Source organism: Perca fluviatilis, chromosome 12 (assembly GCF_010015445.1).
Source record: "Perca fluviatilis chromosome 12, GENO_Pfluv_1.0, whole genome shotgun sequence".
NCBI lineage: Eukaryota > Metazoa > Chordata > Actinopteri > Perciformes > Percidae > Perca > Perca fluviatilis.
Window position 1 is genome coordinate 33751997 of NC_053123.1, and position 19699 is coordinate 33771695.

At 38.1% G+C, this 19699-nt stretch overlaps 1 protein-coding gene and 2 pseudogenes across 1 annotated transcript; 2 read left to right on the forward strand and 1 right to left on the reverse strand.

Moving 5' to 3' along the window:
- Window positions 1-4011: 4011 nt before the first annotated feature.
- Window positions 4012-6753, reverse strand: LOC120569423 (annotated as a pseudogene).
- A 2472-nt stretch (window positions 6754-9225) lies between these two features.
- LOC120570522 lies at window positions 9226-10449 on the forward strand (annotated as a pseudogene).
- Window positions 10450-17190: 6741 nt separating this feature from the next.
- LOC120569424 (olfactory receptor 13C2-like) lies at window positions 17191-18109 on the forward strand. The gene is given in 2 exon segments (XM_039817294.1): window positions 17191-17279; window positions 17281-18109. Coding segments are annotated over 2 exon segments (918 nt in total).
- Window positions 18110-19699: the final 1590 nt, after the last annotated feature.

Here is a 19699-nt window from a genome sequence, read left to right on the forward strand (position 1 = left end):
TGCTTTTCTTTTGCATCGTTTTTTATTCGCCATCGTTTATGTATTTGGTTGTGTTGTGTATTTGCATCACGTTTGCTGAATGATGCGCATGTGTTGTCAAATAATGAAGTTGTTTTTCTTTTGCATCGCTTCTTTTAGGGGTTTGCTTTTCTTTTGCATGACTTTAATTGCAGCGTTTGTGTATTTGTTGTGTTGTGTGTATGGCTGGCGTTTGCTGAATGCTGCATGTGTTGTCAAGTGTAAGTTGTTTTCTTAATTTGCTTGTGTTTGTCTATTTGCATGTGTTTTTCGAAGTTGGCTTCCCGCGCCATGCCATGCATTGGCTTATCTTTTGTGAAATCAGCGTTGCTCCTAAGTACCTGCAAATATATCTTTAATAAAAATCAGCAAAACCCAACTTAAAAGCCAGTGAATCTCAGCCCGCGGTCTTTATTCTGTTTCAATTCTACTAAAACTTCGGGAAACTCTTTCCTGCCAAAAGGAAACTTCTAATGCATGTAATAATAGTTTCAGTGTTAATACATCTGTAATGCCACTTCTACCAAATTGCCATCAACCCATGATTAACTCAGCGAAGTTACCGGACAAAGCGACCGGCAACAAAATGGCGTTCACGAGTGACTCGTGCCGCCTGTTACTTTTGGCGCAAAATGAGCGTGCCAGCAGAAAAAAAGGTCGCCAAAACCCGCCATTTGCTCTGGCAAAATAGCCTCGAGTGTTTTTTAAAGCGCAACGATTTTTGTTCTGCACCTGACTAACGGAATAATGGATCATCATTCTGACTCCATCTGCAGATGGGCGGCCAAATCAAATTCTCCCTCAATTACTATTCAGAAACAAAATTCACCAAGCGAAAAGCAAATTGTAAATAAATGAGGTGATATTTCAGTTAACCCATATTGAAATATCTAAACTTTCTATTCAGTTGTACAACCGTTCTTAAATTTCTTCTCTTAAGTATCAAAAGTATATAAATCCCTTCTCAGGTATCAAAAGTACATTTATATTATTTTTTAACCTTTTTACAAAAATACATTTCTAATTCAAGTTTTATGGAACCTACCTTAGTAACATTAACACCATTCTTAATATAATTGCATAAATTGCATGTAAACATCTCTCAAATTGTATTATTTTCCCATAACTTAAGCTACAGTGTTGTAATTTAGAGAAATTAAGACATGCGTGCTTATTTATCCCTCCCTGCACAGGTAAAAGTAGAAAGAATGCACAAAAAATTAGCCTCTTTGAGTTACTTCTCCATAAACTCCAGTTAAACAATTAAACTCAGAACTTGTACTAATATTCATTCAACAAAATACCCACAGCTAGCAATAGTGTTGAAAAGCAACATTACTTTCCATAACCAATAAATAGAATCATTAGCCTTTTCACAGAAAATACAGTAATTCGCTAGCCTTTTGTGGCTAATTTAGAGCTTAGATTGGGCCCAAAAAAAGTCCCGACCCAGTCCGGAAAGCCGGTGCACGTTGTGTCCGAGCCCGCCCGCACACATTAACTGGAATTATGAGCTGGAGCCCGATTTCAACCCGACACTTTTTTAACTGTGGGCCGTCATAACTTACGTTCTCAACTACAATTCAGATTTGTTTGAACTGCAGATATCTGTTTAAAATTATCTTAATGAATAATGCAACAAGAGCGACGCATGTAAACTGCGCTGTTAGTTTATTCAGAATGGAACGGATCACAAATGGATCTGAATGAAGAAACGTAAAAAAAACTCAACGTAAGGCTATTTCTCTGGGGGGCTTGCCCGCTTCTCACCTCCCTCAGGGGAGCCTACGCTAGAAGTAACAAAAAGAGGACGTTGAAGGCTGACTATCATCTTTTCTGCAATGGCGAGCCTGCTTCATATGTCTGTTCATTGTCCAAGTCCCTGTTTTATTTGCTGTCATAGGCGAACAACGGCCGCACTTAATGCACTCAACAAAGCCGACACATATGTTGTCACTTCCCACGACTTGTTTAAAATGGTTCCTTACCTCCGACACTCCAAACTTGCTCAAAGGTAATTCTCCCGTTTTTCTTTTTTTCTTTACATCCTCAAGCTCCATGTTGCACTTAAGCTCCACAATACAGCCCGCAGCCCCGCTGTGATGCGTGTGAGAGGAGGAGACTCAGCGCATGACACATGTTGCATTTTGTAACTGTAGTCCAACTTGTGTAACTTTTTGGACACATTTGTTACTTTGGCCTAAATATAGCCTATATAGATACAAGTTCTGATTATGGCATAGCTTTCTCCCCACCCAATTAGGCTAAAGTAATGATTAATAAAAACACAAATGCTTGATCAAGGGCCCGGCCTGGCCCGGCCCGAGGATAGTGGCGGAAAATAACGGCCTGGCCCGGCCCGACTTCTGGCCGGGCTCGGGTCGGGCAGAGAATCTAAACTCTAGGCTAATTACCCTATTAGCATATGAATACAGCATCTTAGCTAACCCGTTAGCTTTGCACTATTAGCAATAGACAGTATTAGCACCGTTCTTTTAATACATCCATGATTAGCACCGGTTAGCATGGATGCTAGCGAACCTAGTGTTAAGGAATGAGTCACCATTTTAATATAATTCACTGCCTTTAACTCCGTGACGACAGTGGATTCAAACACAGATCTCTTTCGTTCTATTCACAACAAGGCATAGCCAGTATTAGATAGGATTTAATTCACTAAATGTCGTTCTTTTTCTCTTACCGCTCGTCCGATGTAGCCAAAGGGGGGAGAGGCTAAATCTAGAGATCGCATAGCCTGTTGATAGCTGATTGGTCAGCTCTCACAGACCCGAAATACCCATTGGCTTATTTACAAGCCCATCAAAGCTAAGTGAAAGTTAAATCGTTTTCCACTATTTTCTCCCATATCTCTTACAACTACTTTTGACCATATTTTAATAACTTGGAAAACAAAACGAATGTCTCAAAATAAAATTAAATAATATAAGGGTGTCATTATTGTTAACTTTGATGGGCTTGTAAATAAGCCAATGGGTGAACTTGGGTCTGTGAGTTGACCAATCAGCTATCAACTAGCCTGTTTGTTGAGCTCTATATTTACGTCTCCTCACGTCCCTTTAGGCGCCGTACGGAACGTCGTTATAAGCCTGTTGTCATTCACTCGGTAAGAGAAAAGAACGACATTTAGTGAATTAAATCCTAGCTAATACTGGCTATGCTTTGTTGTGAATAGAATGAAAGAGAGTTGTGTCTGAATCCACTGTCGTCATGGAGTTTCAAGGCAGTGAATTACCTGCTTATCCGGTTTGCTTCCGGTAAGCCGTCCCACTTCCACTCGCCTCATTCCTGAGTCATCCTGACCTGAAGATGGCGTTGTTTTATACTAGAAGCCTGCAAGATCTGATTTTACCATCAGTGATTTGCACAGGATCACTAACACCTTTGCATCTGCTCCCAGGAGTAAGAGAGAGAAGGGTTCAAAATGTACATTTCCCAGTTCATTGACAACTATGAAGGTACGTGTTTATTTGTTTTTTACTGTGTCGATTCTTCGGTGACAGCTGAGTTAGCTAGCTAGCTAGCTAACTAAAACTAGGTCGGGTTAGCAGTAGCTTGATTGTTAATAACTAACTAAATCATCTATGGGAATTACAGGTTTTCCTCTAGGGTTGGCCATATTTCACATAATTCATGAGTAGACATTTAGCTCACCTCTTTTTAGTCCGATTGAAAGTCAATCCGTTCACAAGATCCTAACGTAACTAATTTCCTGCTTGATTGGAATAGCGTATAAAATAGATGTGTACATAAACACACGACCTCTATCAATCGATTAAAAGAAATGGATGTTTGATCGGACCCCATCATAATAAGTTAAAGCAAAAAGGTGTCATGTAAATGGGGCTATTCTGTTAAAAATGAATATATAACTTTTAGTGATTGTACCATGTAATTATTCCTAAACGATCTTGATGTGTCACTTAAATGATAATCAATGTGATGTTATCCCCTAACTCAGTGTCAAACAAAGTGTCAGGCACAGGGAGAGTCAGTGTTGCGAGCTATGTGCCACAGGTCCCTGAGGAAAAGGAGAGACCTTACAACTTGAGAGTAGGATATAGTTCACATCACATCATACTACACTTGCTTAGATTAAGTTTAGTTATGCGAGTAGTAACCTTTTCTGCTGTTTTCTTCCTAGATTGTCCTCGAAGACTCCTCCCCAGTGCAGCTGTATGAGACGGTGTGCTCGTGTGCTGCTGGCAAGGCACATTGCAACCATACCGTGGCTCTCCTTTTTCAGACAGCGACCTACTCTCAGCTCCGCCTCCTTGCTGTACCCCCAGTCCTTAGCTGCACAGAGACAGAGCAACGCTGGCACAAGCCAAGGACTATGGTAATTTTCAGAGCATTATTACCAGTAGCCACATGTGCTGGGTGTAGTTTTAGTCAAGACAAAGTAACTCATTTTGAGAATTAAACATATTTCCTCAACTAGGATTTCTTAGGACTTTTAGTATGTTGTTCTGGACACCTCATAGCAATTATCTAAGCTGCAAAAAATTATTTTACAATTTGTCTGTCCTTGAATGTCCTCTCCCAGGCATTTCTCATTATTATTTGTAATTATATTTTTTATTGTTTTCTTGAGCAGGGCTGTGAATTTGTTACAAGTCTGGGCCTGAAACACCTATGGTGACACTAACCTTAACAGAAACAAACAAGATAACGTGTAAGAACAGTTAATAAACAATATAGACTATAACATAATAAAATACTTAAATCACTAATAGCAACCAAAAGCCATGGCAAAATGTAAATATTGAGTTGTGTCTTAAAAGTGCCAATGCAGGGGAACAATTCATTGGAAGCAGCTTAGGAACCATAAAGGCCTCTCTCTCCCTCACTCGCTCGCCTCGATCATGGAACAGTTAATGAAATTTCTCTTAAGATCTAAGAAAAGTTTGGAAAACAGCTTTGAGTGGGAAATAACAAATATTTCAGAAAGTCCAGGAATGTAAATAGTTCCATAAATACAGAATCAATTCCGCAGATTATGATTTACCAAACTGAGGCTGTGAGTTCCCTGCACAGGGCTGGTTTTCTTGTTTCTTATGGGGATTTCATGGATATGTGCATGTGTGTAACAGCTGCTTATTGCAAATAAGTTATAGTCCACAAACAGTGTTAATAACAAAAAATATTACAGGAGCCAAAATACGGTCCCTGATACTCTTTATTTTTCTAGAATTAAATTGAAAACCACTTTTTGCATGCAGTATTTGCAAAATCAGACACTGAAAAAAACTAAGTTTAACAGAAACCCCACACAGGTATGCACTCTTGCAATCAAGACTGTTCATTTAAACATCTTAGAATTTTCAATTTTCAATCAGAACACAGACAAAACATGGTATTCATATCAATGTCAATACTGGTAATGAAGTTTAACTTTACTACAGAAACAAAATTGAAACTTCAGAAAGCTTTTTTTGATTACATGATAAGATAAAAGCATTTTTAAAGATCAGCAGAAAAAATGTGAAGCTAACAATGCTTTTCATTATGGTTACGTCAATTAGAAACAAATCCTTGAATTAAATGCCTACCATGAATGAGATAAATAAAAAATTTGCATTATTATTACACTGTTAAAAAGTGAATATATTAGTTTAATTTTTCTTCACTGAACAATCTCTTGAGGTGTTTATAAATTTCTTTCATTTTCAGTCCATATATGATCGGATTAAAGAGAGGATGATACAAAATCATTTGTAAAGACATTATTAAACGTACAGTTTTGGGAACATTTGTTTCCAGTCGAGCCAGAAGTACATCATATGTACCCAAACAGGAAAAGTTAATCAGAACCAACAGGTGGGGTAAACAGGTCTGTGCAGCTTTTCTCCTGACTTCTCTACTACTTCGAGGATATTATAAGTATCCTGGTGTATGTAAAAAGTATGAAGAGTACAGGGAGAGGTACAGCAATTACAAACACAATCAAGCCATATATATTCACCACTGCTGAACTCACACAGTGAAGTTTCTGTACTGTGCTGTTGCAAATTATTCCTTTCAAGATTAAGTAACAGAGTTTGTCATTAGCACTCAGTAATATTCCCACTGAAATCTGACAAGCAGGCAGAATCCAAGATAAAATCAGGAATATATAAACAGTTTTTTTTCTCATGATAGTTGGATATTGCAGAGGTTTACATATAGACACATATCTGTCATAGGCCATGGCTGCCAACAGGAAGAATTCTGAACCCCCTAGAGTGTAATATATAAACCACTGAAAGAGACAGGCTGAATATGATATGATCTGTTTTTCAGATAAAAAGTCAATCAAAAGCTTTGGATAGATTGCAGTGCTGAAAGAACAGAGTTGATTAACAAAGCTGCAATGAAAATGTACATAGGCTCATGGAGGGCTTTGTTAATCATTATGATGCACACAATAGTGGAATTACTGCAAATTATTAGAATATATGCTGTAAACATGATCACAAAATAAAGATATCTGTATTTCTGCACTTCCACATGCCCATCAAAAGTTATATATGTTACATTCAATTCATTATCCATTATGGTTGTCTGAAACCAAATGTTAATGAATGAAACATATATATTAGAAGTATCATATCACCTGAGATTATCTTATTCAGTCATCAGTATTTAAATGAATAAAAAAGGTATATTAGAAGTATTATATCACCTGAGATTCTCTTATTCAGTCATCAGTACCTGGCCTTGATACACACTGGTGTGGTCCGGCAAACACAGAATTGGATCTGTGACCTGTTTGAGTTCGTGGGAAGTTTTTATCAGACTGCTTCAACCTCCATGGATCTCATTAACCTGTCCAAAGGAAAACCTTCTTACATATAAACAAATTTAAACTCCTGAGACCCTGAGACCTCTGACCTCATGGTTGTTGTTAGACTTTTTATGCTCAGGTTATTTGAGTGTCATATTTTTCTGCAACATTTAAATAGAAAATTGCAACATGATTAAACTGTATTTGCGTGTGTATTTACTTTTGTTGGAGCAAATTTTCCATCACCAAATGTGTTTCTTTGGGGTTACCTCCAAGACCGTGCCTACCATGAAGTCATGGTAGTCCGGACCGAGGGATATATAATGAAAGTTTTGAAATAATTGTGTAGATGTCACATGGCAGAAGATTCTTGTTCTGATGTGTGTGTTTTGCATGCATACTCATTAGTTCCTGTTTTCTTGTTTGACTTCATAAAAATCAAACAATGGCATTTCACAATTCTATTATGTTTACATTCTTGTCTTTTCATAGTCATAGTTAATATTTAATAATAACCTATTGCACTGTTCAATCCCTGCACTGTTCACTTTTGCACTACCACCATTGCACATACTCTACCATAGCACATTATTATGGTCATTGCATCACATGGTCAGATCATACCAGACCTTTGTAATCACTTCATAAATTGTTAACTCTTTACAGTTCTGTGAGTGATTTTTTTGTGTGTATGTGAGACATATGTGTGTATGTGTGTTTGTTGTGTTATGGTTGTCTAAGCTACTGGATGCCTAAAATTTCCCTTGGGATGAATAAAGTATCTATCTCTACATCTACAACAGAGATAAAATGTTTGTTTGGTAATTACGACAGGAAGTATAGGCTCAATTTAACATCAACACAAACTTAATGTATAATGTACATGCTTGACGGTAGGTTTCTTTCTCAAGGAACATGTGTGGTCCTTAGTAAAAGCATTTAAGGGCACAATGAAAATGTTAAGTATTTCTGCTTCAAACTATTTGTTTATCAATTGTTTTTACATTAAACTAATTTAAACTGCATATGGTTTAAGGTTCATTCATTGTCATTGTGCAACACAGGTCCTGATCTGGATGTAGTCTCATGTTGGCAGACCTATCTCCACAGCGCTGTGGATCAGTTGCGATTTTAGACCCTTTTTAGGGGCCTCAAAAATTTCATAAATGATAATAATAAAAAATTATTATTTCAAGTTAGAGTTTGTGAACTTGTCTGTTAGTAATAGAGGGCAAACAATTACAGGTTCAAAGAAACATGTTTAATATCCTGTGTCACTGTCGCCAATGCTATGCACCTGTAACCCAGTCAAGGAAAGTTAGATTTTCTATTTATTTCTTGTTTACACATCATTATCATTTGATTCTGGTAGTCCATAAAGGGACTTTGTCATATGTTCAATATTTTGCATTTATCCCTAAAGGTCTGATCCTAGAATCACCCCTGCTGTGGAGTAAGGTCTTAAAACATTCAATGGTCAATTTTGTTTTTGAATGTAGAAAATTCAATTCCAATGCCAAGGAGAGCATCTGCTGAAGAGTAAAGACATTCCAACCATCTGGATGGCAAGCCCAGCTACAAAACCTTGTACTGGGGACCATACCAACTGAAGTCCCTTCCTCGCTTCCTGTTGTGGTAGGACGAACTATCATACACACATGGGGTCCACATTTTGACTTTTTTTTGGAGACTTTCGGTGCACAACTTATTTTGTTTTATATTGGGTAAACTATATTGAGTCAAGAGACCAGTGTCTCAAATGTTGTTATTGTCTCAAGTTATTCATACACCTCATCATTCATATGTGTACTTCTGTTATAGCCTCGCTACTGAAATTTAGATCTCAGGCTTCATCAGAGGACCACAATGGAAATAAGTTTGTAACTTTCTTGTTATTCTCGACAGTTCTGATAAATGTAGAATGTCACTGTTGGCATCTTGTTATGCATGTATTTCTGTTACTGTCTAATAAATCAATCAAAAAAAAAAAAAGGCTCCTGTCTTCCTGTTTCTTCTGACAATGGTCCAAATTCCCTTCTTCATTGAACAGTCAGTTTTCATATGTTTGATTTTGTGTTTAATCTTTTAGAAGGCACAGAAAAAAATATAACAGACTCGCAAAGCCTAAGCAATCAAAGTTTAACAACATCTATGAATTCAGGCCTCCAGAGTTTGATCAAGTTGTATACATGGTAGCAGCTTTTTTCACTGGAGGGTTTAATGAGATCCATGGAGGTTGAAACAATCTGATAAAAAACTTTCCAAGAAGTCAAACAGGTCCAGGTTCCAGTTTCTGTTTGCCAGACAACACCAGTGTGTATTAATATCAGGTACCGATGACTGAAAAAGATCTTCTTGGATTATATGAGACTTCTAGTAATATACCTTTTTTATTCATTAACGAATCAATACAGACAAAATAAATGGATAATGAATTAAATGTAACATATATAACTTTTGATGGGCATGTGGAAGTACAAAAATACAGATATCTTTATTTTGTGATCATGTTTACAGCATATATTCTAATAATTTGCAGTAATTCCACTATTGTGGGCATCATAGTGATTAACAAAGCCCTCCATGAGCCTATGTACATTTTCATTGCAGCTTTGTTAATCAACTCTGTTCTTTTCAGCACTGCTATCTATCCAAAGCTTTTGATTGACTTTTTATCTGAAAAACAGATCATATCTTATTCAACCTGTCTCTTTCAGTGGTATATCTATTACACTCTAGGTGTTTCAGAATTCTTCCTGTTGTCAGTCATGGCCTATGACAGATATGTGTCTATATGTAAACCTCTGCAATATCCAACTATCATGAGAAAAACAACTGTTTATATTTTCCTGATTTTAGCTTGGATTCTACCTGCTTGTCAGGTTTCAGTGGTAATATTACTGAGTGCTAATAGAAAACTGTGTAACTTTATCTTGAAAGGAATAATTTGCAACAGCACAGTTCAGAAACTTCACTGTGTGAGTTCAGCAGTGTTGAATATATATGGCTTGATCGGTTTTGTAAGTGCTGTACTCTTCGTCTCTACTCTTTATACTTTTTACATACACCAGGATACTTATAATAACCTATCGAAGTAGTAGAGAAGTCAGGAGAAAAGCTGCACAGACCTGTTTACCCCACCTGTTGGTTCTGATTAATTTTTCCTGTTTGAGTGGATATGATGTACTTCTTCCTCGACTGGAAACTGATTTCCCCAAAATTGTACGTTTAATAATGTCTTTACAAGTTATTTTGTATCATCCTCTCTTCAATCCAATCATATATGGACTGAAAATGAAAGAAATCTATAAACACCTGAAGGTATTGTACTGCAAAATTGGCCATTGTATTAAATACTAATAGGAAATGTACAGTCAGTGTTTTGTATAATAATAATTCTTGTTGTGAGATAGGATTTCTGTGATCCTTGGACGGTATTTAATGTGCTGATTTGTTTCTATAACATAATGCACAGAACTACTCCAGCAACACTAAATGAATAACATTTTGTGAGACCGGTCTCTTTTTTAGGGCCTTCATCAGGGTTAGGGTTACTTTTTATGGTAAGAATCTTCTAACACAACAGAACATTTTTATTCTATTTTTTGTTTTGGTTTGATGAACTGCAAAAAATAGAACACTGTTATCACAATCGCTTTCATATTGTTATTATTGTATCTGTGTGTATTGTTAAAGTTTAGGAAACACTTTACTTGAAGGAATCTACATAAGAGTGACATGACACTGTCATGAACACATGAACCATAACCCTAACTCTAACTCTAACTCTAACTCTAACCCTAACCATAACTTGTCATGACAAAAAACGAATGACACTTACTAAAGGAAGCATCATGTTATAAACGTTTATGACTTGTTTATGTTTTTGACACGTTAATGACAGTGTCATGTCACTCTTATGTAGATACCTTCAAGTAAAGTGTAATCGAAAGTTTATAATGGTTAATAGGTGAACGTGTCAGCATTTTAAATAAACATTCTTGAAAGCAAGAGCAAGTGCTCCAAACTGTTATTTGATCCTCTGAGAGGCAAATAGGATATTCCAGAAAAAAATTTAAGGGTTGAATTAATTGTAATTATTAAATTTTCACGCAATTACACATGCAAGACAAATACAACAAGGCAATTACACATGCAAGACAAATACACCTCTCAAAACTGATAACCGACATACAATAACCTTAACTCTATTTGTAATCCTGCTTGTGGTGTTTCCTCACTGTAAAATGATATTTATGATAGCGTTTCCTCAGCTCCTGTTTTTATTTTTAAGAAAATCAGATCAGAATCAGAAGATTATATTGTACAAAAATGAACAACAAAACTTTTAGCAGCAGTTCACTCAATAAATATAAATCAAAATCTATAAAGACAAGAAATAAATAGTAAAACAATACAATCATAAAATAGAAAAGAAATTCTGTCATTATTGACTGTTTAGTAGTTACACTGTTGCTTTGTGTGGTTTCTCTGAAGAACTTTGTTACATTTTATATGTATAAAAAGTGTTTTTCAAATAAAGTCTGATTGATTGATTATTCATTAACTAATTGATTTGAAGATACCAGAGATGGGGACTCGAGTCGCACTTAAGTCGCACAAACAGCTGAATTCAGACTTGACTTGCGACTCGACCCAAAAGACTTCAGACTTGACTCGGACTCGAGCTTCGAGACTCGTCAACAACCTGTTTTCATGCAATTATTGCTTTTTAAATCTAAATGTATTCATGTATTTCTATTTTCTTTTATTGGCGCATATATGAAATGTATGACAAGCTGTATGTCCCCTGCCCTTTGCCATAATGTGCAACGTAACGCATCCGCCTATGTGCGCACACTCGCATATCAAAAAATGCATTGCCGATGGTGACACCAAGTCCTCCTGGAGTTGTGCCTTTTCTCATTAGTTTTGCTTTCAATAACTTTGTAAACAGCGGCAGTAAGCCAACAGCTGCATGCAAAGTGTGTGGCACCAAGATGCCGGATCAACAACGTCGGACTTCATCAGGCATCTTAAAACGCACCTAAATAGGTCAGTCACTCACACGCTAATGTGAAAGAGACGTTACATTTAGCATATAGCGTCACATGTAACAAGCTAACCATCGCAAAGTGTTGTGCTAATGCTGGAAACAGGCAAATAGTATCTTATAGTTAGTAATCGCTGAGGCTAAGAAATCCATGGCGCACAGGAGGCGGGACGCACGGATCCATCTCCCCAGGAACAACGCTGTGTCGGGTGGGCAAACTCATGTGATGCGTAATTGATCCCGTGGATGATTTGTAGGCTATTAAGTGAACAAGGTGTAGCCGGTCCACCAAACACTGTCTTGACTGTCTTAATTCTGCACATATTTATGTTACTGTATTTACTATTTCATTATTTCATCCATGCATGGCGCTGCGGATCCGTGCGCCTGCCGTGGAGACGCTGGCCTCACTAACCTCTCCTCCTCTGAGTCGGGTCTCCCTCGCGCTGGACTCAGTTTCACCGAGCGTACTAACTCTTAGAAAATAAATAAATGGCATTACATCAGTGAGTTCAAACTGCTTATTGTGCGTAATTTGGACTGACACTGAGATGCATGTTGTTCTGTAACTGGTGTGGCGCTGCCACTTTTCTCTCGATTTCCACTTTTACATCAGTCATTTTTTTTAATGAAAGAGACGTTATATTTAGCATATATCATCACAGGTAACAAGCTAACCATCGCAAAGTGTTGTGCTAATGCTGGGTACAGGCACATTGTATCTTTATAGTTGTATCCATATGATGTGACAGAGAGGTTAATATTTCACCAGGTCCGAGGGCTAGATGTGTTAAGTAAATCCCATAAAGTTATCTATACTGTACTGTATAGAGGGTAGCTACAGGAAAATCTTTGAATTCATAAGATTTAACAATATAGTGTTAGGGACAGATCAGATGGCCAGAGACTTGAGACTTGACTTGGACTTGAGCTCAAAGACTTGAGACTTGACTTGGACTTGAAAAAAATGACTTGTGAACATCTCTGGAATATACATAAGCACCTGCCAGGGTCATATTTAAAAAGACAGGTGAGTCCATGTTCTGATCACAGTTTAAACTTTAAGCAAACATAACAATCTAACGATATCAGAGTAACTTAGACTTTGTTCTGCAAAGATCAGTTCTCATACCATTGATGGTCTTAATATACCAAATTTTAAATTATAATTCTTCTAAGCACAGGCAAAAATATTTGTAATAATATTACTCCAACAAGCACCACCATTATGGTGGATGGGTTTGTGAGTCCTCGAGGCTGGTAGTTGGTAGGGTCTCCCAAGGCAAATTGATCCCTGGTAGGAAAGTTGGATCCAGCAGAGGGGCCAGACAAAAAAGTAATTCACAGACCCCATGAATCGGCCAAAAGGGAGCGCAACACTTGCCCACAAAACACATGTAGACTGGATCGGATAGGATCTAAATCTGGACCCCGCCTCCTTTTCCTGGAATGAAGATTCTTAGGGAGGTTGGGCAGTGTGATACCCCAATAATTGAAGAACACCCTCCAAACTCCTTTAAAAAAATGGGGACCACCACCCGGGTCTTCCACTCCACAGGGACTGTCATCAACCTCGATGCGACACTAAAGAAAGCCTAACAATGACCAGTCCTGCCGCCTTGCCATTGAGGAGATTTCTTACTACCTCAGAGACCTGTGCCAGGGATATGGGTTAGACTTCCCGTGTCTTTGAACTCTGCCTCCTCCACAGATGACCAGTTGGTAGCAATGAGGGGTTCTTCAAACTGCTCTTTGCACCATTCAACAATATCACCAGTCAGGGTCAGTTCCACTTGCTAGACACATCCTGAGCCAAGCCCTGCTTTCCCTTCCTAAGGTGGGCTTCCGGTTTACCAGAACTTCCTTGAGGCCAACCGTAGGTCCTTCATAGCCACCAAAATTCCACTTCTCTTGCGCCCTGGTACCTGTTTGCTGCTTTAGGGGGCCCCTGGGTCAACCAAACCCGCCTTAATTTACTATCTTGGTTCACCACCACCACCACCTTAGGTTTCCGCCATGACAGGCCCCAACAACCTTCATACCACAACTGCTCCAAGTTGCCTCCACAATGGAGGTTTTGAACAACGGCCCAATTGAATTCCACTTCCCCAACCCTTGGGGATTCATGAGAATTTATCGAGGTGGGACCTAAAGACAACATAGACAGGCACATTAGCTAGATGTTTCCAATTCACTCTTGCTACACATTTAGGTGTACCATACTCTCGCATTGCCAGACATATCCTCAGTGCTGTGGAGTAAGGACTGGCTACACCACAGATACCTTCTAGAATAGGGGAAACACCTCTGGGTTGTTTGCATTTTTTAAACCAATAACTATCTTCTTGGGAGGTGCTAAGTTTTGTACACAGTGATGGTGCCTTAGCAAAATAGTCTCAGGAAAGAACTTTGGTGGAACATTTGCACCCGCAAAAGAAAAGGCCACATAAAGTAATACATTAAAGGGGTGATAGAATGATTATATAGGGTATTTCACACTGTTCCTTATGGTCTCCTAATGGGGTATGTAACATTGATTGGGCTGAAAATGGCCTGGTTGATATTTTATTGGCCCTTATGCATCCCTGTGTTTTGGCCCTATTTGTAACAAGAGGTTTTCTTCCAAATATGGTATGCTCATGAATATTTAGATGAGCTGCGCGCTGATTGGTTGAGCAAATTGCCAATACACACACATTAGAGACGCAACAGAATCTCATATTCCAGACACTGCAATGTTTCCTTACCAAATTCACTTCTGAGACTTTTTTATGCAAGAAATCAACTATATGAACCTCAAATATGGGCCGTTTTACGAAAATTGATGGCTAATTGCAAATTTGGTAAGATGTTTCCGACTTTAGGAGCTCCACACAGTCTGACGAGAAAGCGGCATCCTGCTGGGCTCCATACCCAGCGCAAAGTCACCCTTTGTGGATACTGCACTACCGGGGCTCCGCGGCCGGCTGCCGGCATAACTATAATATATTTACGGTTTGAATTTTGTCACGCCACTTATATAACATCATTCCCCAATGTCTTATAAAGCTAACCGTTGTGTCCGATTTGATTTTAAGGCATTTTTATGAACGCGAGGCGTCTTTGTAGGACGAGCAGCTGCTTGCTATATGTCCCATTCAATACAATGGGGAAATATCGCAGCTAGCTAGCTACACTTTCGGCATAACTATAGTATATTTACTTTGAATTACTTAGTTTGAATTTCATCACGGCATGAATATTACAGGTTCCCCAAGGTCTTACAAAGCTTGGCTAACACTTGTCCGATTTCGGATTTCAATTGAATGCATTTTTGTGAATGTCAGAGGTCTCGTTAGGAGGAGGCTAGCTAGCTCTCATTGATGGACTCTAGCTCACCGCGGGCTCTATCAATGAGACTTGCGGACAAGAGGCGTTTATTTCCCCAATTGTTTGTTTAAATAACTCAACACACATACCCATTATAAGATTAACTGGAACCTGCGGGCTGCGGTAAGAGATTGACCGCACTCTCAGTCAGTCACCGGACGGCCGGTAGGGAGGGAGAACAGCGAGCTGCAGGCCCTGGAGCTCTGTCAGGGCAGTGGCGTGTAGTAGTCCAGTCACCCAGAAAAGGGTAAGTTTGCGCGGGTATTGAGTACCGGGCCGCCAGCCGAGCTCAATCGAGCTCACAGCTGCCCGGGGTCTGTGACGAAGGACAGACAGGGCGGCGATGTAGCAACCCAGGCAGCACCGGCCGCTGAACTCCAACACACAGTTGGACAAAATTTGCAATTAGCCATCAATTTTCGTAAAACGGCCCATATTTGAGCTTTACATAGTTGATTTCTCGCATAAAAAAGTTTCAGAAGTGAATTTTGTAATGGAATAGCAGAAATCTGCCTGACCTAGATTCAGAAGACTACCTGATCTCAGGTCAGTTGTGTAGCCTATGTAAATGTTGGGGCGTGACCGTTCTCTTAATACACCCATGGGCGTGAAAAAGGTACAGGTCTTGGGAGGTTGACGTCAACTTCCAGCTTTCTTGAGATTCGCCCGTTTTCAGCGGCAGTTTCAAAATATGAGATTTTCATAGTAAATGGGGGGGCCAATGGGATTTTGAGCTTCTATGTATGTCTTATTTACCCACCGAACTGTCGTTATTCAACTATGACAGGGTAAAATCGGTTTTGCATTCTATCACCCCTTTAAGTAAACTATTTCCACAATACAGTAATCTGAGCTATAGCAATTTAATTTTATTTAATTTATTATACAGGAAAATTTAAATGCAACAATTAAGTTACAATATAAACAGGCCTGACTCAGTTTAAAAACTGGTTTCCAGCAGGTTCCTGTTCTGCAGCAACATAGAATGTTAAACACAATTTCGGCACATGGGGACAAAAACATTTATACAGGACATTATCATGGACTAGACAGATACAAACAAATAAAACATTAAATACGGACAAACAAGACTATAACAATACATTAACAATCAATGTGTGCAAGTGTGACTATCAAGAAGAAAGAGTTTGTATGACTATTTAAAATATGTGATATTGCACAATCCAAATTTTCTTCAATACTTAAAATTTGCATCTTATAGTTTGCTAGCTTGAAGGCTAGCTTGAGGGCTGGTGTTTTTTCCGTAGAGATGGGATTTTGAGAACGACAAAACAGAGAGAGCAGAAGCACAGGTGCAAGTGCAGGTTGTCGGGCTTCATCCTGGACAAGTGCTCCCTTTTATCTGGACTAGGATTACTTTGTCTGTCCAGTAGACTCCCAGAGTGTCCAAGCCATGTAAGCAGATCTAATGATGATTATTTTTTACGAGGAACAGACAAATATGGCAGACTTACAAAGAAGTTTAACAACAATTATGAGTTCATGGTTCTCCCCATGCTTGACACAGCTGTGCCAAGTCTTGCTTTCCTTCCTGAGTCATTTAACATAAACAAATCGTACCTGTTTGCTGCTTCAGTGGACACCTGGACCAACCAAAGCCACATAGGGCACAGAAAAATACAACAGACTCACAAAACCTGAGCAAACAAAGTCTAACAACAACTATGAGTTCAGGCCTCCAGAGTTTGATCAAGTTGTTTACATGTTAAAAGCTTTCCCTTTGGAGAGTTTAATGAGATCCATGGAGGTTGAAGTAGTTTGATAAAAACTTCCCACAGACGCAAGCAGATCTCAGATCCAATGTCTGTTATTGCCGGACCACACCAGTGCGTATCAAGGTCAGGTATTGATGAATGAAAAAAAATATTTGTGGTTGTATTAGACTTCTAGTAATGTTACTGTTTTATTGATTAACATATTATACAATATTATAATACATTTCTTAATGGATAGTGAATTAAATGTAACATATATAACTTTTGATGGGCATGTGGAAGTACACAAATACAGATATCTTTATTTTGTGATCATGTTTGGCATATATTCTAATAATTTGCAGTAATTCCACTATTGTGGGCATCATAGTGATTAACAAATCCCTCCATGAGCCTATGTACATTTTCATTGCAGCTTTGTTAATCAACTCTGTTCTTTACAGCACTGCTATCTATCCAAAGCTTTTGATTGACTTTTTATCTGAAAAACAGATCATATCTTATTCAGCCTGTCTCTTTCAGTGGTTTATATATTACACTCTAGGCATTTCAGAATTCTTTCTGTTGGCAGTCATGGCCTATGACAGATATGTGTCTATATGTAAACCTCTGCAATATCCAACTATCATGAGAAAAACAACTGTTAATATTTTCCTGATTTTATCTTGGATTCTGCCTGCGTGTCAGGTTTCAGTGGGAATAGTACTGAGTGCTAATAAAAAACTCTGTTACTTTATCTTGAAAGGAATAGTTTGCAACAGCTCAGTTCAGAAACTTCACTGTGGGAGTTCAACAGTGCTGAATATATATGGCTTGATTGTTTTTGTAGATGCAATACCTCTCCCTCTAATCTTTATACTTTTTACATACACCAGAATATTTATAATAACCTATCGAAGTAGTAGAGAAGTCAGGAGAAAAGCTGCACAGACCTGTTTACCCCACCTATTGGTCCTGATTAACTTTTCCTGTTTGAGTGCCTATGATGTACTTTTACCTCGACTGGAAATTGATTTTCCCAAAACTGTACGTTTAATAATGTCTTTACAAGTTATTTTGTATCATCCTCTCTTTAATCCGATCATATATGGGCTGAAAATGAAAGAAATTTTTAAACACCTGAAGAGGTTGTTCTGCAAAAGTGTCTAATGTATTGAGTACTCATAACCGTTGCACAGTCAGTGTTTTGTGTCATAATAATGCTTGATGTGATTTTTGCGATCCTTGGAGGGTATTTAATGTGAGGATTTGTTTATGTAACACTAATGCACAGTAAGCAATCAGCTTCAACAATGTACTAATGTCTTAGCCATTGCTTGGCAGGATTTTCTTTTTTTAAATCCGAGAAGATGTCAACACTCCAGCAACACTGAATGAAGAAGCTTTTTTGTGGGACCAGCCAGCGCCTTGGTCATGCCCTTTAAAAGCAAGAGCATGTGCTCCGAACTGTTATTCGGTGCCCTGAGAGGCAAAGACGATTAAAATTATTTTGAGAAATTGATAAATAAACAACATAAAACACATTAGTTTTTCCTCTAGGTTTTTGTAGCTGCCAGCGTAAAGCTTTAACATTAGGATTGAAAATTAGTGGATTAGCAGAATTACTTTCTGACTACTTTAGAGACTTTTGCCGAGGATATATGTGAGACTTACCAGGTATTTCAAATATGCCTCCTCTACAGAGGACCAGGTTTCAGCAGGTTTAAGCCTCTCCAAATTCCTCCTTTTTGGACAAGTGATACCTGTTTGCTGCTTCAGGAGACACCTGGGCCAAACAACCCCACACAGGGCACAGAAAAATATGACAGACTCACAAAACCTGAGCCAACATCTATGAGTTCAGGGCTCCAGAGTTGGATCAAGTTGTTTACATTTTAATAGATTAATTAATTGTTAATGAATGTCAAATTTCAGTTGAAGAGAATAACGAAATCCATGGAGGTTTAAGCAGTCTGATAAAATCTTCCCACAAACTTAAAAAAAATTCAGTGTCAGAATAAACATTATCGGGTTATACGAGAGATTCATTAACATTTTGTTTCAGACAATCTTAATGGATACTAAATTGAACGTAACATGTACAGTACAGGCCAAAAGTTTGGACACACCTTCTTATTCAATGTGATTCTCACTGAAGGCATCAAAACTATGAATGAACACATATGGAATTATGTACTTAACAAAAAAGTGTGAAATAACTGAAAACATGTCTTATATTTTAGATTCTTCAAAGTAGCCACCCTTTGCTTTTTTGGTAGCGCAGCAAACCCTTGGTGTTCTCTCAATGAGCTTCATGAGGTAGTCACCTGAAATAGTTTTCACTCCACAGGTGTGCTTTGTCAGGGTTCATTAGTGGAATTTTTTCCCTTATTAATAAAAAAGCAAAGGGGGGCTACTTTGAAGAATCTAAAATATGAGACATGTTTTCAGTTATTTCACACTTTTTTGTTAAGTACATAATTCCATATGTGTTCATTCATAGGTTTGATGCCTTCAGTGAGAATCTACAATGTAAATAGTCATGAAAATAAAAAAGGAACACATTGAATGAGAAGGTGTGTCCAAACTTTTGGCCTGTACTGTATAACTTTCAGATGGGCATGTGGAAGTGCACAAATACATATATATGACTTTAGTGATCATGTTTACAGCATATATTCTAATAATTTGCAGTAATTCCACTATTGTGGGCATTATAGTGATTAACAAAGCCCTCCATGAGCCTATGTACATTTTCAT